General features: G+C 43.7%; 1 protein-coding gene and 1 long non-coding RNA gene across 2 annotated transcripts in view; one reads left to right on the forward strand and one right to left on the reverse strand.

Moving 5' to 3' along the window:
* Nucleotides 1-60: 60 nt before the first annotated feature.
* LOC106020971 lies at nucleotides 61-4,104 on the forward strand. The gene is made up of 3 exons (XR_002382339.2): nucleotides 61-184; nucleotides 414-566; nucleotides 3,264-4,104. It is a non-coding gene; the product is annotated as an uncharacterized LOC106020971 (long non-coding RNA).
* Nucleotides 4,105-6,418: 2,314 nt separating this feature from the next.
* Nucleotides 6,419-23,984, reverse strand: part of Scarb2 (scavenger receptor class B member 2) — a 48,597-nt gene continuing 31,031 nt past the window's right edge. Inside the window, 9 exon segments of the mRNA NM_001281557.1 lie at nucleotides 6,419-6,457; nucleotides 8,033-8,191; nucleotides 10,616-10,667; nucleotides 12,280-12,353; nucleotides 13,668-13,786; nucleotides 17,185-17,354; nucleotides 17,854-17,973; nucleotides 22,051-22,142; nucleotides 22,752-22,940. Coding sequence (NP_001268486.1) covers nucleotides 6,419-6,457; nucleotides 8,033-8,191; nucleotides 10,616-10,667; nucleotides 12,280-12,353; nucleotides 13,668-13,786; nucleotides 17,185-17,354; nucleotides 17,854-17,973; nucleotides 22,051-22,142; nucleotides 22,752-22,940 — 1,014 coding nt within the window.

Raw genomic sequence — 23,984 nt, forward strand, 5'->3', positions numbered from 1 at the left:
GGGAACGGCCCCCACCCCCACCCCGTTCCGCTCACTTCCGGGGGTGTGCTGTGGCTTCAAGTGGCGTGGGGCGTCACAACAAAGGGGAGGCGAGGGGGAACTGGGCGTGTGTATGTGTGTGTGTGTGTGCGCGCGTGTGCATGTGAGGGGTCGCCCGCCAGCTCTTAGAAGCCTCTTCAGCGAGGTGAGCGGCTGCGGAGATTGCGTGCCTCACTCAGGGTGTGACCGTGCTGCCGCGACCACCCAGCAGAGGGCCTTCCCGGAGGACATGAGGATGGAGATGAAGCAGCTGGGAAAGGGGCGTTTAGGAGTGATGGAGTGATAATGGGGATAGCAGTAGCGCATGTGTGTACTGTGTGGCACGCACTCGTTTCTGCATTGTTTAATTAACCCCTAGCTGTTTTACCGACCAGCATTTACCACTGCTGTCCTTGAACAAGAGGGAGGACTGATCCGAATGAAGCAAATGAACCCTGTAAGCTAAAGCCTGTGCCCGGCATCGCTTTTCTCAGGAGCGCTTAATCCTCAACCTCACAGAGAAGATTCTAATTGACTAATTTACACAGGTGAGATGGGAGCGTTCCCAAAGTCATTTTGCTGGTACATCCTAGAATCTAGTTTGGAACAAGATTTTTCTTGGCTTAACACCAATTTTTTTCTTTTAAAAATATTAATTGTGCCGGGCAGTGGTGGCTCACTCCGGAGGCAGAAGCAGGAGGATCTCTGAGTTCGTGGCCAGCCTGGTCTGCAAAAGCGAGTTCCAGGACAGGCTCCAAAGCAATACAGGGAAACCCTGTCTCGAAAAACCAAATATATATGTCAATCACAAGGAACTGAGTCACACCAGGACGTTTTCATACAAATATGTATTTTGAACATATATTCCTACCCCTAAATTTTCGTTGTTATCCCCCTCCCCTCCCATTAGTTTCCTCTGTCTCCCTAGCAGTTTTATTTCAATTTCCATATGTATTTAAACTTAGGAAACATAAATGAGAGAAAACATTTGTCCTGTGACTGACTTAACTTAATATGATTATCTGTAGTTATATCCATTTTTGTGCAGATGACATAACTTCATTCCTTGTGGTTGAAAATTCCTTTGTGTGCATGTACACCATCTTTTCTTTATACATCCCTCTGTGTTGGGCAGCTAGGTTTGTTAACTATTGTGACTAGTGCAGCAGTAAACACTGATGTGTGTGTGTGTGTGTGTGTGTGTCTGTGTGTCTGTGATAGGCTAACATATAGCTGAGGCTTGTGGTAGATCTAGTTTTATTTTTTTCTTTGAGAAACCTCTTTGCCTCAATTTATTTTACTTTGTGTGTGTGTGTGTGTGTGTGTGTGTGTGTGTGTGTGTGTAGGCAGGGTGCATGTGCACATGTGTGTGGAAGTCAGAGATTGACATGGTGTCTTCCTAATTTACTGTTGTTATTATTATTATTACTACTGTTGAGACAAGCTGGCTCACTGAATCTAGAGCTCATCGATTTGGCAGGAGTGGCTGGCCAACAATCCCCAGGGGCCTCCTGATTCTGTGCGCCCAGTGATAGGTGATAGCTGACCACCACTGTTCCCAGTGATAGGTGATAGCTGACCACCACTGTTCCCAGTGATAGGTGATAGCTGAATCCCACTGTGCCCAGTGCTAGGCTTGGTTTTAAACCTGGGTGCTGACAGTCAAGCTTACACCCTCAAGCTTGCACAGCAAGCACAGCACTGCCTGGCTGTTTCTCCAGCCTGTTTTTAAGATTACCATTACATTTTGTTTCCTTGTAGATTATGTCCAGGATTTCATACTCTTTCCTGAGAGCGATAAGAAAATCTTTGAAGAGCTTTTAGACCAGAGAGCGTTATGATCAGAATTTATATTTAAGAAATAAAAGCAATGAGACATCCATGCCTATGATCTCAATATTCAGGAGACATGGGCAGAAGGATTGAGTTAGAGGCCAGTCCAGGATACTCGGTGGAAGTATCTCAAAACATTTTTAATGTGTGTGTGAATGTGAAGGACCTAGGTCCCTAGTATATGAAATGTCTGGAAAAGCAAATCTCTGCACAGACTGTAGATTATTAGTTGCTATGATGATGGGTGGGGGTGTCTACACACTAGCCTAGATCTCATTGAGAGGGTGAAAAATGTACAATTCAGTTTACTAAAAATCATTGCACTGTACATGCCAAGTGAGTAAATTTCATAGTGTGTACAGTTTATCTTAAAGGTGTTTAAAATCTTTTTTATATTTGATGAGTGAAGAAAAGTTATTACTGGAAATGAGACTTTTATTTTATGTTAAAACTATGTACATGTTTCTGTACTCTGTATTTTGTGGTTCTTAGTCTAGATTTTTTTTCAAGATAGGGTTTCTCTGTATTGTTTTGGAGCCTGTGCTGGAACTCACTCTGTAGACCAGGCTCACCTCAAATTCACAAGAGATCAGGCTGCCTCTGCTCCCTAGTGCTGGGATTAAAGGCGTATGCCACCAACGCCCAGATCTCGATTGTTCTTTAAATATTGTCCTAAGCATATATTTTAGCACCTTATTGGTCTTTTCAGTATGTTTTCTGGGTTCTTCTAATCCTAGATTTGAAACATTTAGACTAGGTGTGGTACATAGGTGTACTTGTCTCTGTATTGCTTTGGGTAAGAAGTCAGTATGAGGAGCTTCCCTTGTGATGCAAGCTGTTGGGTTTGGAGTACCTAGAAAGGACATATACTAGGGACCAAGATCTTTCACATCAGAATATCTGTAACACTAACCAGGGAACTTTATGATACCCTGACTCTACTCTGATTTCAGGAGGAAGGTGTAATATTGAGATGGGTAGTTTGAAAGATATTCTGAATTTTAGAACTATTAGCTTCAATCTAAAAGTTCCTAGAATCAAAAGCCTCAGACCCCCAATAGTGTCTGATCTTCTAGCCCCCCTTCTTGGTGGGCTGTGAGGATTTCAGTTGGTGTGGTTTGGGGCAGCCCAAGGTAAGGACATCACTGCAGGCATATGGTTTGACGACTTGGGAAGAAGCAGCACTGGGGAACTGGCAGGAAAGACCAGGAAATGGGTAAACATGAATAGAAAGCAATTCCTAGAAAGCAGTTCCCAGGTGAGGAAGGAGGGAGGGAAGGGGATGGAGGGGAGAGGGCAGAGGGGGGTGGGGAGAGACCCTCCTAGGTCCTAGAAAGCAGTTCTAGACCAAGGAGCCTGATATGACCCTGAGGGAGGACACTGATGGAAAAACTGCTGGTCCTTCCGTTTAGGGTTGCCTCGGTGTTTGGTATGAACTCTCCCTACATTATCAGGGGCTTCCAAGTCAGAAGAAAACCCTGTGACAGAAAAGCAGCCACAGAGTCTGCATGGAGTGACCTACCTTTCACAGTTATAATTATAAGTGACTTCAAGAGTGTGAATTGGGAATGTATCAGCGGAGGCAAATTTCTCAAATGGAACTCATCAAATGAGAGACAGTTCACACAGCAACTTCATGTAAACTTTTTTTTTTAATTAGTGAAACACTTCATTGTATTATGGGTAGAAATGAAATTATGTCAAGAATCACAAGAAATGAACCAACTGTGTAAGGTACATGAAGAATATAGAGATCAGGCACAAACGATTTACACTAGTAACAATGCCCAGAGGACCCTTTGTCGAGTTCACAACACAAACAAGTTAAAGATTAGCCCCCGTAAGTGGAAACCCCCATAGGGGTTAGCTGTGCAGTCCTCGTTCCATTTGACCATTAGTGATCTCTGTAGACCATGAGAAAGTTAAGTCGACTGGGAAGAGCCTGGAACCTACCTGGAAATGCCCATACCTTGCGCTGTGCCTTCCCAGTTCCCTGCCATCCTATGGTGTGAGAATGCTGATGGCCCCACAGCCTTTGGAACCTTCCCAGGATATAATGGTCTCAGGAGAGTGAACCCAGAGACCAGCTTGCTGTTTTCAACCCCACACAAAATGGGTACATTTGTTGTTAGTCAACTTATAATTCCGACTGTGGCTTATGGTTTTGCCACCAACCTTTTAGAAGGAAAATATCAAATGTGATTTTAAGCCATCACGATCCATAACCATGGCACTAATAAAGAATTAATCTATTTTTGGTCTCTTTTTATATGTGAGATTTAGCCTACTATGTACATCATTAACTGCTGTAATTTCTGTTTAAAAATAATCTCCTCAGAGATGAGTATATCCTGAAAATAGGAAAGAACCAATTAGTATGCACTAGCTTACCAATTTATTAGTGTGGATAAGTAGTTGCATAAAGACAGTCAGGTGTAGTGCACACCTGTAGTCCCAGCTCTCAGGAGGCTGAGACAGGAGGCTTCCATAAGTTCAAGGTCAACTTGTGCTACATAGTGAGTTCTAAACCAGCCTGAGCTACAGAGTGAGACCCCGTCTCAATGCATGAAGACCAAGGTAAGCTAATTACCTAGTTAAATATTGATAAGGTCTAAAGATATTTGTCATTATTAAACATCAAGTATTTTCAATTAATCTTCACATTTTGGTTTTTTGGGGAATCTAATATTTGTACCTTGCTTTGTAGGAAAGGTGTAAATTTAATGAATTTGTCCCTTCAAGAATAGACACAGCCAAGCATGGTAACTCACTGATCCCAGAATTCAGGAGGCAGAAGCAGGTGGAGCTCTGTGAGTTCAATGCCATCCTGGTCTACACAGTGAGTTCCAGAACAACCAGGCCTAGGTGGAGAGACTGTCTCAAAACACCAAAATAAAAAAGAAGGGAAATGTCACATATTGCTTTAGTGTCAAAAGAGGAAAATCTGGGCTTGTAGACTAAATCAACATTTTACCTCCATGTATGCGAAATCTCAGTTTTTAAATTTTTTTACACTGAAATTCAGTTTTAAATAAGAAAATTCAGTTTTCATGAAATTATATGAGATTTTAGCCAAATAATACATAAGTAAGGTTTCCTCATTAAAAATTAGTGATGGGCTCTGAAAAGCAAAGATGATACCGATACCCTCCATGACGGCTGAGGTCTGATGGCTGTGACCTGCTGTCCTTCAGGGACCTTCCAGAGAGAAGTAGCCAGCTCCTTTTCAGAACCCCTCATCTGAAGTACTTCTGTCTATCACTCTAAACACTTGCCATTCCGTCGGAAAAATGATTGTCACAGGAAGCAGAGAGCACTTAGTGACAGTGAACCACAAAACACTGGCTGGGACTAAACCTAAGGGATGAATTTAAAACTTTATTTTCAAAGTCTTGTCCAAATGAAATGCCTCCCTGGACCTATATGTAATGTGAGCTATGGGCAGATGAATTTCCAACATTCGTAATTTTATAAATAATCATTCAGTATTTGAGATCTATATGTAATATAAGCTATGGGCAGGTGGATTTCCAACGTTTGTAATTTTACAAATAATCATTCAATATTTGGGATCTATATGTAACATAAGCTATGGGCAGGTGGATTTCCAGTGTTTGTAATTTTACAAGTAATCATTCAATATCTGGCAGTCACCGTCATTCATATCACCTTGCTGTTTGGCAAAGATGCTTGGGGGATATGCCATTGATTCCCTTCTCCCAGAAGCATGTTCTTACATCAAGATAGCTTTGACTAAAGCTATAGCTCACTGAACTGTATTCTAAATGAACTGTCTGTCTGTCTTACCCTCCCCAACATCCTCTTGCTCCACAAAAGCACAACTTTAAAATCCTCAGGAACTCAAAGCTATCTATGCACAGACACCACCCCACCCTACCCCTTTCCCGTGTGACTCCTACCCACATAAAATAGACTAAGTTATTTCCCTGAAAGGGTTACAAACTGGAGGTGAGAGTGAAATGTAAGATGTAAGGTCTCAAGGAAAGCAGACACTAGTCTGTGTGAGTGCCTCATACAAAACTATCATTTTACCCTTGGTGCCACACTCTTCCTCTTGTGTAAGGAGCTGAATGGAGAACAGGAGGCCGTACAGACAGACAGACAGACATACATACATACAGACAGACAGACATACAGACATACATTTATATATTAGACACAGTTTTGGAGAATGAAGCATAATGAATCAGGTCAGGTCAACTAACGTTAACAAGTGTTGCAGACTTTGTATCTACAATGGGGGTCACAAAAATCCCACAACTCCCAGAGCCCAACCACAAAGCTTTACACAAGTTTATTACATACTTCCTAGACACATTAGAACAATTTCAGAGACATGATTTTATGAAGCATAATGGCCAGCCATGTCACCCTCCTTCTCGTTACCCTCTCTGTCCAGGAAGCTTTCCTCGCTTGCGGGCACTGTGACTTCTCCCTCTTCTTGACAGGCCAGGAGCCTGTGAGGACTCAGGGATTCCCCTGTCCTGGTCCAGCTCAGGGCAGTTCACACATTCTCTCACTAAGCTCAGGCAACAGGTAAGTTCGGTTAGGTTCGTATGAGGGGTGCTCTTTCATCTGCTGTTCCCTGAGACAGACAAAGGTGAGAAGTTAAAACTTCTGATGTCAACAGTTGAGGCCCAGTGGGGACAGAGAAGGCGGAAGGAGGAGAAGCTGGTTGGAGGCAGTTTCCTCCACCCTCTCAGCTGCCTTTGCTCTTCAAGACTCTAACCTGACCCTGTTAGAGGACACCTCTTGCTCTCCAGTCCCCAATACCAGACCTGCCATCGATTGCCCCCCCTCTGCTCAGGACAATAACCTTTAACCCTTAGCATCCTGGACTGAGACAGCTCCTTCCTGATTAGTTACCTACCTGGGAGCAGTGTCCAGAAGCCAGAGATGCTCATTAATACTTGTGGAAGACCTGAAGATGGCTAATGATGGGTAAATTCCTAGGAGGTCTGTTTATACCTAAGAGAATCCCCCCGGGCAGATCCATAGATGGCAATGGTAAGACAGTTTGCCTTACCGCTAATTCGGGTTTGCATGACTACCATGAGTGAAAGCGACATACCACCAGAGTCACCCAAGTCAATATCACTCATATGGTTTCAACTAGTTTCATTTCCTACTTCACATTGCTCAGTGTAGCAGGATAATGGACGGGAGAAATACACTATAAAAGCAGAGACAGCCAAGCATTCAAGAAGGGTGCCTAGGCCAGGCCTGGTGGTTCAGGTCTGTAATCCCAGTCACCAAGGAGGCAAAAGCATGAGATTCACAAGTTCATAGCCTGGCTGGACCACAGAGCAAGTTCAAGGTCAGCCTGAGCATCTCAGAGAGACCTCATCTCATAAATGTGTTTGTGTTCTAGGACTGGGCATATGTCTCAGTGCTAGTGTGCTTGCCTGGTGTGAATTAGGCCCTTGCCTCAACCTTCCACAGAAAAGAAGGGCATCATGAGGTACTCAGACTCTTGGTCATTTGAGAGGCTGACCTGAGCCAGTTTATCCCATTCCTTCTGGAAGTTAATGATCCTCATGTTTCCGTTGCTATGGCATCACAACCATAGCACTTTCAGATACACCAGGGATTCTTAACAAGCATGGCTCTGCCCCTTTGCTCTACAGTATTGAACCTTTTTATCATATACACTAAGTTTGTTGAGTAAGACTGGGCCAAGTTCTCTGTGCTTTGTACATCGTCTGATCCTCTCCAGAAACTCAGATGGGAGACCCTGTTATCATTACATTTTACAGATGATGTGAAATTGAGGCCATTCAAATGTCATACAGATGTTTAATGATAGAACTGGGATTTGAACCCAGGCAGTCCAGCACCAAGAATAAAGGTTTTATTCTTCTTTCAAATTATTATTTTCAAAGATGTCAAGCTACCTCCTATAGGATATGTCCAGGAATTCCAAACCCACCAAGAGAGCCTCAAATACCAAATGCACCATTCTATTACCCTGCCTTCTCAATGCTCGCAAGGTCTGCCTACGACTTGGTCTATTGGTAATACAACCATAAAAATCAGTGTTCCCCATAAAACCCTCAAATCTATTCGAAGGAGGGAGCTGGCAGCCCATTAGTAAAGATTATCAAGGAATTCCTTTGATTGACTTCTCAGCAAGAGAGAAATTTCCCGAGCCAGCACTTACCTCATCCATGGGCCCCTGTCCTCGGCATGCAAGCCATGTGAAAACCAAGCCCAAGAGCACTCCCAGTGCCATGATGATGTAGGGTATGTTGGTGACTATCAAAGTTGTGTTAGTCACGGACTTCAATCGACTTGCAGTCTCTTTGTCAATGAGAACACTCTAGAGGGGCAAGAAACAGTATTATTTGAGAACTATCTATCTTCTGTGTGTGTGTACATTTCAAACATCAAAATACAATTTGATTATGTCTTATATTTAAGCAGTTGTCTCGAAGACAATTATAACTCTTAACATAGATTGGAACAGAGAGAAAAGATACTAAGAAATGCTGAGATAATGTGTTATAGGTAAAATACCTCGTAGTATTGTTTTTGTCTGTTTGATTGCTTGGATTTTATTTTGAGATAGGGTCTCACTCTGTCTGTAATCCTGGCCAGGCTGGAACTCACTATGTAGACTAGGCTGGCCTCGAACTTGTTGCACTACCTCTGGAGCGCTGGAGTTACAGTTGTGTGCTGCCATGATACACTGCTTTTGAAAGTCATGGATCTTTTAGGAGAGGAAGACCTGGCTGGAGAAACAGCTTCCTGATTCACTGTGCTGAGAGGAATTCAGTCGCATGCCCTGCTGCCAACCACGCCCATCAACATGGCCTCCTTGCCCCCAAGTCCTTCTGAAATCATGAGCCACAATAAATCTTTCTCCCTAAGTTGTTCTGTCACAGTGACACAACAGTAAGTAACATAATATCCTTTGCTTGGCTTCAGATGGTTACTTCAAAATTCATGTCATCTTTACTTCATTCTAGAAGTGTCTCTGCTACCTCAGGCCTGACCCAGGAGCTTTTGTTACTCTCCCCAGAGCCTAATCTGTGGTCCTTGTAGCCAGCATAACTGTTTACCTGTTTATGTGAGTTCCTTGAAGGAAAGACATCTCAGCCACCTACACCCTGGGGAGAGCACCCAGTATACAATAGGTGCTTAATTAATACTGGCTGGCTGAATGAATGGGTGAAACACTGCAAAAGGGTCATTTCTGTCATGAGTCCACATCACGGTCACCAGTCTCCACAAAAATGGTTCAGATGAGTTGTGCTAACAAGAATTGGAGGGAGAATTCCTAACTGAGGAAAACGCTCTAGAACAACATTTTAGTATGAGACAGGGGTTCCATCACTCAGTATGATAGGAGAGGCGTCAAATGAGCACAAGTCCCTAAGAACTAATCCTGCCTAGTTTGCACTGACCAGGGGAGGGTTCTGCCGCAGATCTTTCTGTAACTGTGCCAGGCTTGTCAGAGTGGGGCTTCCTCTGACAGCAGTCTCCAGGGTCACTTCCAGGCCTAGTGTTTTCGTTCCTCCCCCCACTTCAGCTCCTCTCCCCCTCCCCTTTTCTCTTTCCTTCTTCTTAAGACAGGATCTCACTAGGTAGCCCTGGCTGGCCTTAAACTCACAGAGATCCACCTGTCCCTGTCTCTTCTCACAGTAATGGCATGTGTCACCATGCCTGACCTTGGTATGTAATGTTTGTTTTTTCGAGACAGGATTTTTCTGTATTGCTTTGGAGCCTATCCTGGCACTCGCTCTGTAGACCAGGCTGGCCTCGAACCCACAGAGATCAGCCTGCTTCTGCCTCCCGAGTGCTGGGGTTAAAGGAGTGGGTCACCAATGCCCAGCCCAACCTTGGTATGTAATTTTAAGAACATTTTATCTGTTTGTTTGTTATTGTGTGGCTGTTGTGGCGTGTGTGGTGTGTCTAAGGTAAGAAGACAGTTGATCCCCTTATCTACCCTGTGGGTTCTGGAGACAAACTCAAGTTCTTCAGGGTTAGCAGCAGGCACGGTCACCTGCTGAGCATCTCATTTGCCCCTGACATGTGACTTTCACAGGTGTCTGAAGCTGTCAGGGCTTCAGTGGAGGCAAAGGCTTCACGGGACAGAGCCTGGAGAGCTTTGTCACCTCTGCAGCTTGTTTCCCACAATTCAGCACCTCAGAAGGGTGTTACTCAGCTGGTGCTCTTGAGACGGAAAATGTCCAGACAAACTCAGGCACGGGCCCCTTCCACAGGTATCAGAGAGGGCTTTTCTGGGGGCAGTTTATATTTTAAAAAGTCACCCCTGAGGCTGGAGAGATGGCTCAGCCCACATGGAGCAGCTCACAACCCCCTGTAACTCTGCTTTAGGGGGTCAGATCGGTGTCCTCCTCTGGACTCTGTGAGCACCGACATTTACACTCATACATAATGTACACATGAACACACATAATTAAAAATAAATCTTAGCTGGACAGTGGTGGCACACCCCTTTAATCTCAGCACTTGGGAGGCAGAGGCAGGTGGATCTCTGTGAGCTCAAGACCAGCCTGGTCTACAAAGTGAATTCTAGAATAGCCAGGGCTGTTACACAGAGAAACTCTGTTTCAAAAAACCAAAGTAATAATAATAAATAATAAATCTGTTTTTTAAAAACCACCTGTTCCTCTTTTCATAACATAAGTGGCATACCACTTCAACAGTAGACATCATAATGGAAGTACCCCAAGCTTGGGCCACTAAAACATCCTTCCTCCTCTCTTTCAGGACTTACCTCATTGAGATACATCACTGGGAAAACCATAGTCCTAATGTTTCCCGTTTCACTACAAAGACAAAGGATGGCATTAGTTCATAGACATCCTCATGCAAACATCTCTCACCTGGAGAGACATGTTCACCAAAAATTATGGTACACTTAATTCACGCAGTTACCTAGAACTGACTGTGGACTTGTTAGTTATCTTCAAAGACACGTAAATCAGAAATCAAGACTACAAATTATCAGCCAGTCAGGCAAAACTGCACATCTATGTAGTATTTTATCGACGCATAAGACACGGAATGCAACCACCCAAGGAGCACTGTTCAGAGGGGATGACACAAGCTGCCACTTCGGAAGTTTCTAGGCCACCTTACCTATCTCTGCAACAAGAGCCTACTGGCCACTGTTTGCCCACTCTGTACTCAGTGTTTTGCAGGCTTTACTTTGCTCAATTCTTACAGCAGTCACGTGCCATGGGGCTCTCATTATGCACAGGGTGGAAAGAGGGGAAGTCTACGAATAGAGATGAGGCAGTATGCCTAAGATCACCGTGGGTGAGTAGTGGAACCAAGATTGACATTCCATTTTGAGTCTACAGTTCTAGCTCTTAACTGATATAATACACTGCCTCAAAAGCACACAGACAGGTTCTAGAGGACATCCCTGTAAGCCATGTTTGCTTCTTAGAAGGAACCCATAACATGGAATTAAATCCAGAGAGTTCAATGGGGGAAATATATCATTACAGATACATGGATGGATGGATGGATGGATGGATGGATGGATGGATGGATTGGATTAGATAGTAGGCAGATGATTGGACACATAGACAATACATGAGTTGTATTATGTCCTTGAACTTGTGATCCTCCTGCCTCAACCTCCTGCGCAGCTGGGATCACAGGTCTGTGCTGCCAGGCTCAGTAAGATTTTTAACCTTTTCAAAACAGTTAAAGATTCTTACACTGGAGGGCTTAAGGGATCCCTTATCACCTTAATGTTTTTTTCTGTGAACTCGAGTGTAAAGTATATATACATATCTGATACCTTCTATTCTAATAATATATAGGAAACTCAGTACCTATAGAAGGTTTACCAAAATTATTTATTTGATAGATATTTTCTCAGAGCTAAGAAAAATCCCACTGGCAAGTCTGGGCAGGATGCTATCCTTGGGAATTCTGACTAAAGAGTTGCTTATGATGAAATGGATTCAGCCTACTGCAACTGTCCAGATGAGAGCCTGTGGTTGGTTGAGCCTAAGCGCAGGCAGAGGGAGTACGAAGAAAAGACTTGGAAACTAGGGTCAGGAGTGCAGGGCATCACTAGGTGAGTGGATAAAAGCCATTCTGGAGCCACACAGCCTCACCAAAGGTGTGAGTCCCAGAAAGCCACTTAAGTGCTGTGCCTTAGTTCTCTCATGTCTAAAATGAGGACAATGTAAAGCTATAAGCTGATGCATGTAAAGTGCTGATGGCATCCCCTGATCCATAAACAGTACTGCTTAGAGAGGGATTAGTACAAGGCCAAGGCCAAGGTACCATGGAAATTGAGAACATGCCCCATTGGATGGACAGACAAGTCGAGCCATTAGAACTAGGCTCTCCCCGCCCTGATACCATGCCTACCTGGCAAACCCCACCTCTACCTCTGTAGGAAGAAGCAACACTTACACAATGCCATCTATTTTTTTAACATAAGTGTTGATTTGGAATCTCTTGGCTGCTCTTAAAATAATTCCAGTCAACTGCAGACAAAAAGAGAGAAAAAGTTAGTATTTTTTTTCCAGCCACATTTTCAACAGAGTGTAACTGTGTGGTTCTTACCCACAGGGACCCATTCACCGTGTTTGGCAGGCAGAGTGAACAAGGGAAAACCGGTCCCCCAATGGAATCACAAGTACTAATTGTGCTGGGTGGACTGGACTTAGTGGGGGTGTGAATCCCCGGGAATCTGCTAAAATGCAGATTCTGATTGGTAGATCAGGGTGGAACACGAAACAAGGCATTTCTAGTATGTTCCCAGGATACTGCCACATGGTAGAGCAAAGAGTGGAACACTCCATCGGAGGCCACAAATTCCATGTTGGGTGTGGACGTCTGGGCGGCTGTCCAGAGCAAAGAGGAAGATGACTTCCGAGTCCAGAGTGCAGAAGGCGTGAGGCAGCAGCCCCAGATGTGTGCTGTCACCCATCCCTGGTGACGAGCCCTGCTCTGTTTGGCTGATGAAAGGGACTAGATGGCTAACAGAGAAGTACAGTCACACCTCAGTGCTCGGGCTGCAGCTTAGTTGGCACAGTGCTTGTATAGCATGAGTGGAGCACACTGTAGCCCCAGCTGGCCTCGAACTTGTGACCCTCCTGCCTCAATCTCCTGGGTAGTTGGGATCATAGGTCTATCCTGCCAGGCTCAGCAAGATCTTTGACCTTTTCATTTAGCTTTTACAATGAGAGACTCCTACATTGAAGGGATCCCCATTACCGTAACATTCTTTTCTGTGAACTCAAAGTATATATACATATCTGGTACTGTCTACATTAATAACATATTGGACACTCAGAACCTATAGAAGGTTTGCCAAAAAAACTAATAAAGCTAACATTCCCATTTAGATCTGTGCATTCTAAGCAGAGAATACACAAGTGAGCTATAATTCTGAAGGCAAAATGCATTTGTGTCCTGTCCTGCAGCAGACTGACCAGGTTACATGGGCCCAGTCTCAGCTGCCTTTGGTGACTGAATTTGTACCACTGTTTTCATTTCATTTTGTTATGCTGGATTGTACCTAGGGCCTCATGTAAGCTACGCAAGTACTCCACCGCTGAGCTATAGCCCTGGCCCCATGGTTTTCCTTTGCTTTCTTTATCTTCTTTAAATTGGGCTTACTGGTTTCTGCAGATTTGATCCAGGGAGTTAGGACTTCCCATTACAGGCTACGGACCACAATGCACTCCAATCTCCTTCTGCCCACTTAAATATCCACAGAAAACGGTGTGTCTCTTAACACTTTGGACGAAGAGAACCTGCACACACACAATAAGACACGAGAAAGCTGCACTCACAGGGTTAATGTCCACAAATGATTCATGGTCTTCCTTGTTTGGGCGCATGCCTTTTATAGCAGAAACGAACTTCTCGTCAGCTTGGTAAAAGTGTGGGAAGGACATGACAATCGGCACACCTGTGAAGTAAGGGGCATAGAAATGAATGAGGCTGTTTTTAAAATCTCAGATGAATACACAGTTCCCAAAGGAAAAAGACAAGCCACACCCAAGTGAGCTCAGCCAGGCTCACTGCTCTCTGTAGCTCCTAGTTCAGTATTTACACTGCATTTTCTGCCACCTGGTGTATCCCACATTGTCTTACTGGACCTCTTATATCGAAGTCCAGGTCACATTTATACTTAAACACACAGTTACTGAATCTTTAAGTATACTTTTTTATCTATTTGTCTGTGTTAAATAATGCTCCAAAGCACTCTGTAAAGAGAAGCCTTTTCCTTGCTAGCTGCTTGGTTTTTCCCCACCAGTTGCCTGGGCTCTGCCGCGTTGTAGTCCCCAAATAACACACAAGACGCTGTATTAATTATGAAGCTGTTGACCTTGTTTGTTTCTTACTGGCTAGCTCTGACTTAAGTATTTATCCCATAATTGTTAATCTAAGTATTTCTCTTACCGGAGAAAAGTTCCGGACATCTTACTTCTCTGGCGGGCTACATCGTGACTCCCTGTGTTTCTCCTACCCAGAGTCCTCCTGGACTCCTAGTCCCACCTATCTTGCTTCCCTATTGGCCAACAGTGCTTTATTGACATATACACAGGACTTCCCCATCAACAGTCTATAAATCTAAAGCCCTAATCCTCATTTTTGCATTTGAAGAAGCTGAGGTTCCCAAAATTCACCAGGATTTCCCAGGGGCTCGTAACCATGGAGCAAGTGTTCTAACTGGATGAGAAAGTCCCACCTCAGAGCACACTTGATTGACAATGAAGTTTTTGCTGTTGTTTTGTTTGGGTTTTTGCTGGTTGTTTGAGACAGGGTCTTATTCTGTGGCTCAGACTGGCCTGGAACTCACTTCATAGACCAGGCTGACCAAGAACTCTCAGAATTTCTCCCTGCTTCTGCTTTCCAAGTGCTAGGGTTACAGGTGTACACTATCATGCCTGGCTTTTGATTTTGAAAGAAAGAAAAACAAACTGTTTTACACCAGTGAACCTTTCTCTCCTGCATAGCATAATGTAAAAACAAGTTTAAGAGTCTTCCTTGTTCTTCATGGTGGCACATACCTGTCAGCTCAGCACTGGGCAGGAGGTTTAACAGTTCAAGGCCAGCCTTGGTCACACGGTGAACAAGGCCAACTTGGGTTAAATGAGAACATGGCTCAAGAAGAAAAAAAAATATGTAAAGATTGTGTGGCTGTTACAGAAGCAAGGCCACCTCCATGTTCTGTTAACTTTTGTACTTCCTTACTTAGAAGACTAAGAGTTCCACTCTTAATTCCTGGTGAAGGCGAGTTAAGCCAAACAGGACACTGGAAACATATTCACAAACAATGCAGATGCCATTCAGAAATCCGCACACTTCCCAAACTTCATCTGTGAAGGAAAACTGTCCACCTATGACAGATTGCTTTGACAAAACCTCCAGTCCACATTTGGGAGTTCCAAAAGGTGAAGAGGAAAACACTGCGCTAAGAGGTCTGAAGGCTGCAAAGCCCAGTCTTTCTTTGACTCTGGCACCAACTCCTTCAGGAAGAAGAATACAGCCAGAAATGTATGCCTCCACATGGGTAAGACATCAAGTACATTGCTTCAGGAGAGATAAGAAGGACTATGTCCCCGTTCACTGTCAGAGCACTGGGCTCCTCTTGGTCACCATCTCATGGGAATCATCCTTAGAACTTGTTAGTGTAGGACGTACAGGCTGCTGTATCCTCGTATGTCTATTTTAATATCTCTCCAGAGAACCCTGATGTAAGGTTTGTGGGCTGTTGTGAAAAGGACAAGGAGGGTGGGCTGCTGTCCTCAGATTTGTCCCAAAGGAGATTTTAATGCCAATTAACAAGAGAACCAAGTTAGTGCACCACTTTATTTTCAAGAAAGGAGTACTGTAACTTAGGAGAGAGGGTTGCCGTGATGGCAACTTCTCCAGAGGAACTTTAAAGAGGGTCAGGCATGGGAAGCCCCACACTGGGGAGGCTGAATCAAGAGGATCACTGAGTTTAAGGATATCCTGGGCTACATATTGAGTCTGAGGCCAGCCTCTGGACTATGTGGTGAAGATTTGTCTCAAAACAGCAACAACTATCCCACACACTAGAGATCCTAGGGACAGCTGGACTGTATAGTTGAGTTACAAGACACCAGAACTACATAGTAAGACCCTGTCTCGAAAAAGAAACAAGAACAAAAACAAAACAAAAAAAGAAGTACTAGCAAAGAAGTACTTAGAGAAGTTTCATAAAAGCACATCCTCTTTGCTCTGTTTCCATAGTGATAAGATGGAGATATTAAGCTGGGCACATCATCCCAGGACCCAGGAGGCTAAGACAAAAGGATGGAGAGGAATGCCATCCTGAGCTATACAACAAGACCCTGCCTCAAAGCAAACAAAACCAAGAGCAAAAAACAGAAAAAGAAGACACTGCATACCACTCAGGTAAGGCTCTGTGGGCAATTCTGCTGTGACATCTGACTGTTGAAAATAACTTTCGGGGCTGGGAGATGGCTCAGTGGTTAGGAGCAATGGCTACTCTTCCAGAGTACCAGGGTTCAATTCCCAGCATCCACACAGCAGCTCACAACTGTCTGTGACTCTAGTTCCAGGGGGTCTGACACTCTCACACAGGCATACATGAAGGCAAAAATCACCAATGCATAAAAAACAAAAATTACATATATTTATATATTATAGTTTATTATATAAAAGTTAACCTTCAAGACAAAAAAGGACACCATCTGTCAGGTACAGGGTTGATGATTCTCTCTCATTCACAGAAGGGAACAGAGAGCTGAGGCATCAGGAATCAGAGAGAGAGAGAGCAAGGTGCTCAGAGAGTAGACACAAGCCTGAAGCCCTGAGGTTGACCTTGGGAGCCCACACAATGGTGGGAAGAAAGAGCCGACTCCACTGAGTGTCCTATGAGGCGACATGTGCGCCATGGCACGCATGCTCACCCATTATACACACAGCAACAACACATTCAAATTAAAAAGAAAAGAAACACTGGGACACTCATGATGAGAGTTTCACACTAAATCTGCTTCAAAGTCACTGGGAATCTTAGCCAAGGTATGTGCTACTAAAACTACTGAGTTTTAAATTTTTTCATAGGTATTGTCATCCTCATTGTCATTGCCGTCACCATCCACACAGGTGATAGCTATGTAGCCCAGGCTGGCCTTGGGCTACTATCTTCCTGTTTCTACCACCTGGTGCGGGGATTGCAGGCACATGCCAAAATATTATTCTTGAAAGGTTGGGCTTGCACTCTATATTAGGTTGGTGACAAACTTTCTGTTGCACACCCCTGTCTGCATTCTAGACACCTGCAGCCATAGTCTCTCTAGAAGTTCTTACCGTTCTTGCAGATGCTGACGTTCAGCACTCCCGAGTCCATGCAGTTTCCTTCAGGTATGCAGAAGCCGGCATTTTCAGAGGTATTGGCTAGTATTTCTGCAGGCACCTTATACCGAAAAGCAGGCAGTCCCTCCACAGTCTCAAAACCACTGAAAGTTATATGTACCGACCTGATAGGAGGGAAGGATACAAAGTCAATGTAGGAATGTAGTCTACTGGTACAATGGTTGCCTAGCACCCGTGAAACCCTGGGTTCAAATCCCAGCACTGCATAAACAGGGTGTGGTGGCTCACATATGTAACTGTAGTACCAGGGATGGGGAGGATGAGAAGCTGCATCAGGTCCCTGGCAGGTTTGAAGCCAGCCTGAGATAGATGAGCCTCTGTCTCCACTATATGTATGAAAGAGAGAGAGAAAAAGTGTGAGGAAGGGGAAGAGGGGAAGGGAAGGGGAAGGGAGAGAGGTAGAATGTTAAATCACTTGCCCAGGGCTACACAGCTGCAAGCAATAGTGTTAAGACCAAGTCAACAGCTACCCTGTGGAGTCCATTTTCTCTCAATGTGCCTCCAGCATGTCACCGGTACCTGTGAACTCCCCTGCATGGTGAGTGCATCTAGATCCCTCACGCCTTGTCCTGCAGTCAAAGAGCATATGTTTCAAGCTCCTACCTGCAGAAGTCAGACGGGAACACGTAGAGGACCTCATCCTTGGTTATCAGTGGATGAAAAGAATCTCCATCTGTCCCGTTAATCATATTGCACTCGTCTGTGGTCCACCAGTCCAGTGACCTGGAGTTGATAAGTACAAGAAAGAATAAAGATGATCAAGCTGGATTGTAAGATCTCTCACTGGTCGGTACCGTCCCAGGTATAACTGAGGCTGGCTACCTCAGCATCTTATTCATAAGCAGACACAAAAGTGCTAGAATAGAGAAAAAAAGTAGGCTCCAAACCAAAATCACTTTTGATAAAAAGCCACAAATTCCTGTTTCCTCTTCCAAAAAGCAGTGTATCCTGCAAGGTGTTTAGAAATACTGATTTAGGGACCAGCAAGATGGGTCAGGTGATAAAGACCCTATCCTGTAAGACTCACAACCAGAGTTCAATCTATGCAAAGGTGGAGGAGAAAAACCAAGGCCACAAGGTTGTCCTTTGATCTCTGTGTGTACACTGGGGCACATTATCCCCCATTCCACATCATATACAAACACAACAACAATAGAAATACTGATTTACTTAAAGCAGTAACCCAAGTAGGCATTAATAACAGCCTTGCTCATAGCTAGGCCAGGGACAGATGGACTTTGGATAGATATATCCCATTTTTTAATATTCATGGAAGACCACTGACTACTCTCGTAATAGTTCTCACTTCCAAAAATAACAGGCTTGCCTAGGACAACAAGAAATGCTAATACTGAGTTGGTGTCACATATGGAAAGACAATTCAAGCATGCTATTGCACACAGTGGATTAGACATTTACTATCCCCCCAGGTCCTTGTGTTGACGTCCTGCCTCTGTCAAGCGATTAGGTCATGAGAGGGGAATAAATAGCAATTCTCCCAATTTTAGGTCCAAATGGTACTCTAAGTTCCTGCACTGAGGGTGTTTGCAAAGTGAAAACAGGAAATAAAGCTTGATAAAACATGGAAGGAAAACATTCAGACAGCCCATAGCACATTCAAAACACAAGCGAACAGCTCCCTAGACAAAAAGACTAAGTATACAGCGGTAAGTAGAGCTAAAATGATGCTGTTCTGCATGCTCGAGGTCAGGAGACCCAGGAGAAAGAAGCAGAGGTCAGTTTCTGTGTTAATAAGGACAGAGAGTGTTCCACCAGGGGCTTGAATGGGGGTACAAGGGGCAGAGATTCCCTACTCACCAAAGAAAGCAGCATCTACCTGCTACTCAGGTTTCATTCTGGTGGCTGGGGAGTGGGAAGATTCAGAAACAGCCTCAGAGCAGAACGGGAACTAAGCAGTCATAAGGGGAGGTGCACCCTGATACACTGGCTCCTGACTACATGGAGGTCAACGGGTACATTAGGAGAGATGGGGGGAGAGATAGAAAGACACACAGACAGACACACAAACATACAGACACACACACAGACAGACGCACCCGAGACTAGCTTCCCAAATGAAACAATTGTGCCAGCCATTTTTCAATCGAAACTTAAAGGATACAAAACAAAGTCACAGGAAATGGACTCAGGCTAATTCCATAAACGTGTGTGCTTGGCGTTGCAAAGTGAAACAGTCACACTAGTAAAAACAGCAGGGCTAGGGTCTGGAGAGATGGCTCGGAGTTTAAAAACATTCGCTGCTCTTTGGAGATCCGGGTTGGGTTCCCAACATCCAAATGGTGGCTCACAACCCTCTGTGCCTTTAATTCCAAGGAATCGAATACCCTGGGCATCAAAAATACACATAGTGCACAGGCTCACATGCAGACAAAGCAGTCATACATCTAAAATAAATAAACCTTTTTTACATAAAAAAACAATGGAGCTTGATAATGCAGCTTAGTGTGTATCCCTCGACTGATGTGCGTGAGGCTCTGAGTTTGATCTCCAATACCATTAAAAGAAAAAAAGGTAAGTGGGTGGAAATATGACAATATTAAAAGAAAAAATGAAACAAAATCAAAAAGATTGGAAAAATAGAAAACTTGGATACAAAAATGCAAAAAAATCAACAGGGGTAAAACTCTAGACTATGTAGCTGCAGAGAAAAGTCATGAATTAGAAACTCATTCTAGGGAGTTTACATAAATTCAAGATCAGAAAATGAAAAATGTAATAATCAAGACACAGAGACTGGATTACGAAGAATTCAGGGACTAGGAGGTGGGGAAATTGGGCTGAGGCAGACAAGCATAAGTGACTAGTTAAGTAGTAACCTGGACTCTACTTGGCTGGGCTACACACACACACACACACACACACACACACACACACACACACACACACACACACACACACAATCACCAAGCAACCTGTTGGCAAACTTGGAGCCCAGACTCACATCCCATTAAGCAATGGGAAAAAGTTATTTCCTTAGCAACCCATTAATAATACCTTGTTTCCATTCCAACATATCCTGAACTATGAGCAGGGGGACTGATCTGGTCCTCTAAGTACAAGTTTAGGAAGAATCCGCTATTTATTATCTTATGCTTAGGTAGAGTTGGGCTTACATATAATTACAATCAGATACATAATGGGATAGGACATGAAAGAAGAAAAGAGTTCACAAAACAATCTGTTGATTAAAACACACACACACACACACACACACACACACACACACACACACACACAATGATCCTTAGCAATCATGCAACCTCTTGAACCAAAAAAGAGAGTGCCAAGCAATAACCTGGTCCCTGAGTGCCTCCTCTCCTGTGGCCCTGCTGGGCTTCTCAACATCCTTTCATGTTGATCTTTACTATCATTTTGCATTGAATAAGTCTCCTTGCTGTTTGCAAATCTATGTGTGCTTATTCCAATGCTTTGACTAAGATACCAAGAACCTAAGCCCCAACCACCTGTAGCAAGACTAGGGCATATGCCAGTCAGTGAATAGATAATTCCACCTGTAGCAAGACTCGGAAGTATGCCAATCATTGAAATAGTTAAGTGCTGAAAGTTTTCCCAAATCAGAAAGGCCAAAGGCCTTAGATTAGAATTGGGCCCCAGAGTCAAACAGAATCATAAACCAAATCTAGATGCACGTCAGTAAAATTGCAGAAGATCAAAGGCAAGATAAATGCTAGAGGTCAAGCCTCTGTGATGGCTCACAGGACAATTCCAGCATCCGAGGAGCCAGACAGAGGGGGCAAGAGCTTCAAGCTAGGCTGGAGCACAAAGAGAGAGCTTGATTCATCCCCAAAATAAAACAAAGACGCCGTGGCTATACCTCAGAGGTAGAGGCTTTAGCACACACAAGGCCTGAGTTTAAAGACCAAGACCACTAAAATAAATAAATAAAATAAAAACCATGGCAGCATATTTCTTTCAATCCTAGCATTCGGGAGGCAGAGGCAGGTGGCTTTCTGTGGTCTACATATGGAGTTCCAGGCCAGCGAGGGCTACATAGTCAGACTGTGTCTCAAAAGTAAAACAGACTCAAGGTGCAACGATGTGGATGTTAAGAAACTTGTAAAATTATTGTCTTATTTGGAAGGAAAAGTGAGAAAAATGAAAAAAGATTAATCATGAAAATCTAAGCATAGTAAAGAATGTAAAAATAAGTTCAAACATATCAAATGTATCTGTAATTACATCATGAGTATAAAAGGCTAAACCATATTATTATTGTTAAAAGGCTAAAAAAATAAGTGTTTGGGTATAAAACAAAAATTAGTTAATAAAATGTTTTAATTTGAAATATAATACTGAACTCGAATGAATTTCATCTTTGGAAAAAGTAATATAAACAATCTACGCTCGTGAAGTTAAAAGAGAGGTGGGCTGTCCCCTCCCACCAGAGGACACTGGTTTTAAAGTGTTTGACTACGGCTACCACACTTGATTACACAACCACCAAGGAAAACCAGCCACTTCATGGCTTCTAATCCATATCTGATTGTGGTAAGCCTACAAATCATCAGTACTTAATTCTCAAGGTGTTTTTAACCTCATCTTGATTTTTACAGTAATAATTTTAACAACATTTACATTTTTATCTAAAAGATAAACACAAACTTCTTCATTGCTGGGATCCAATTTATACTTTATACATAGCAGGCAGATGCTCTACCATTAGGCAACATCTCCAATGTTAAATCAGGGGAGGGGAAGGCATATTCTATTTAAATGGAAAATTGAAAAACTTACACTAGAAAATCTTATTATACTTACGTTTTTCCATTCCACTCCACAATTTTTGTAAAGTTGAGGTAATTGTCTTCTCCAGTTAGAAAAACATAGTCTCCATCATTAGTTCCATTTTTCTGAAAATAAGTGAACATCACAATTTAAAAAATGATAAAGTATGAACATTTAAACAAAAACCACTTTTGAAATACTATGATACTCAAATTACCCTGTGAAAGTTGTTTTCCTGTGAGGTGGGACATTCTAGGGAACACATATCCGGGCTGCTCTCCCAGAGCGAAGGAAGCAATGTCGGTGAGACTCAGACTTTCAGGACCCTTGCCCTCACAGAAGTTATATTTAAAACCTGCTTATAATTGTGTTTGAACAGCCTCTAACTTTTGTAAACCCTTAAGGCTTGGCCTCTGCAAGAGAGGAAGTGAAATGCTATTGTCTTATGCTTTGAGAATGAGACAGTGGGCAGTCACAGGCCAGAAGATGAGCAGAGTGCCCCACCTGTAACTTTATTCTTGGGGCTAATTTTATATATCACCAACTATTCATTTTACTGTCATTTCTTTCCCTCCCCCTCGAAAACCACTGTCTTATTTTCACAGCCTTTTAAAAATATAGGTCTCCAGGCAATGCTGGTCTTTGCCTAGAAAAAGCCATCCTCAAGATGCACCCCGTCTCGTGTGCCCTCCTCCCGTTGTGAACTGGGGAGAGGTTCTAGGAAGAAAACTTACCTCATAGAACAGGCCAAAGTTAGGAGAGATGTCAGGTTTGAAAATATGGACGAGGGACAAGATCTCATCTTTGTAGCCCCAGAGCAACTCGTGCACTGTGTGAGTCACAAACAGCTTCTGCTGGTAGGTTTTCAGCATGGCCTCGATGATTTCCTTGAGCAGGGGCATCTGGGCCAGCTCCACAACAGTCTACAGAGCAGAGGCAGGTTAACCAGTGTCCCCTCCAGAACTCCCACCTGGCTCTCTGCCTGCCCTTCTGCAGAATGGGCCAGAAACTGAGACGTTAATGTTTGAGACTAAACAGAAAATTCAACCAGTGACCTCCCTGTCTGTGTGTGGAGTAAGAGTTCAACTATGGCCCTTTCTTGGTGTGTGTGTGTGTGTGTGTGTGTGTGTGTGTGTGTGTGTGTGTGTGTGTATGTGTGTGTGTGTAGACTTCAAAGCCTTGCACATGGTAGACAAACCCTCTACCACTGATCTCTATCCCAAGCCCCAGGCCCCTTTTGTAAATTTTGAGACAGGTTCTCACTAAGTTGCCCAGACTAACCTTGAACTGACTCTGGAACCCAGTCTGGGCTTTTTAGTTGTTTAGTTTTACCTCAGAAAGGAGCTGGGATCACAGACCTGGACTACCAGATCAGGCTCATACCCACCTTAACATAACCATGATTTTAGAATTCTCGTTAGCAGGTTCTGAATGATGCCCAACATCACAGAGATCCTATAAACACCCAGGGACCCTTGGCCACGAGGAAGCTCACTTCTCCTAAAGCAGACTGGTGACTGGGCCTTTCAACTCTCCACATCTTTAGCAGCAGAAGAAGGAAAGATTTAGGATCTGTGCTCTTTAAGGTCCTGGGCCGCTTGAGTGTGGGAGCCTCAGAGGAAGTTGGTGTAGAGGATTAGAAGAGTTCCCTGGAGGACTAGGGATATGGCTCACTGGCTAAGGCATCCCCTGGCCCCCTACCCGATCATTCAGGAAGCCCAGAGTTTGATCCCTAGCACTACACTAAAAAGCAAACAAAGGAAGTAGGCTAGCCTGGACTAAAAGGGATCCAGTTTCAAGAAAGAAGGACCCCGGTTCTCAGAATGGCATAAGTACCAAAAAAATCCTTACTTGTTTGTGTAAATGCTAATCCTGAACACAAAGGAAAAATCTCAGAGACCTAATCTTTGAATGACTTTTGAAATGACCTTGTTCTACTGACCTCAGAAAAAAGTCTATGTCTACAT

This window comes from Mesocricetus auratus, unplaced genomic scaffold, assembly GCF_017639785.1.
Source record: "Mesocricetus auratus isolate SY011 unplaced genomic scaffold, BCM_Maur_2.0 Super-Scaffold_100006, whole genome shotgun sequence".
In the NCBI taxonomy this organism is placed as follows: Eukaryota; Metazoa; Chordata; class Mammalia; order Rodentia; family Cricetidae; genus Mesocricetus; species Mesocricetus auratus.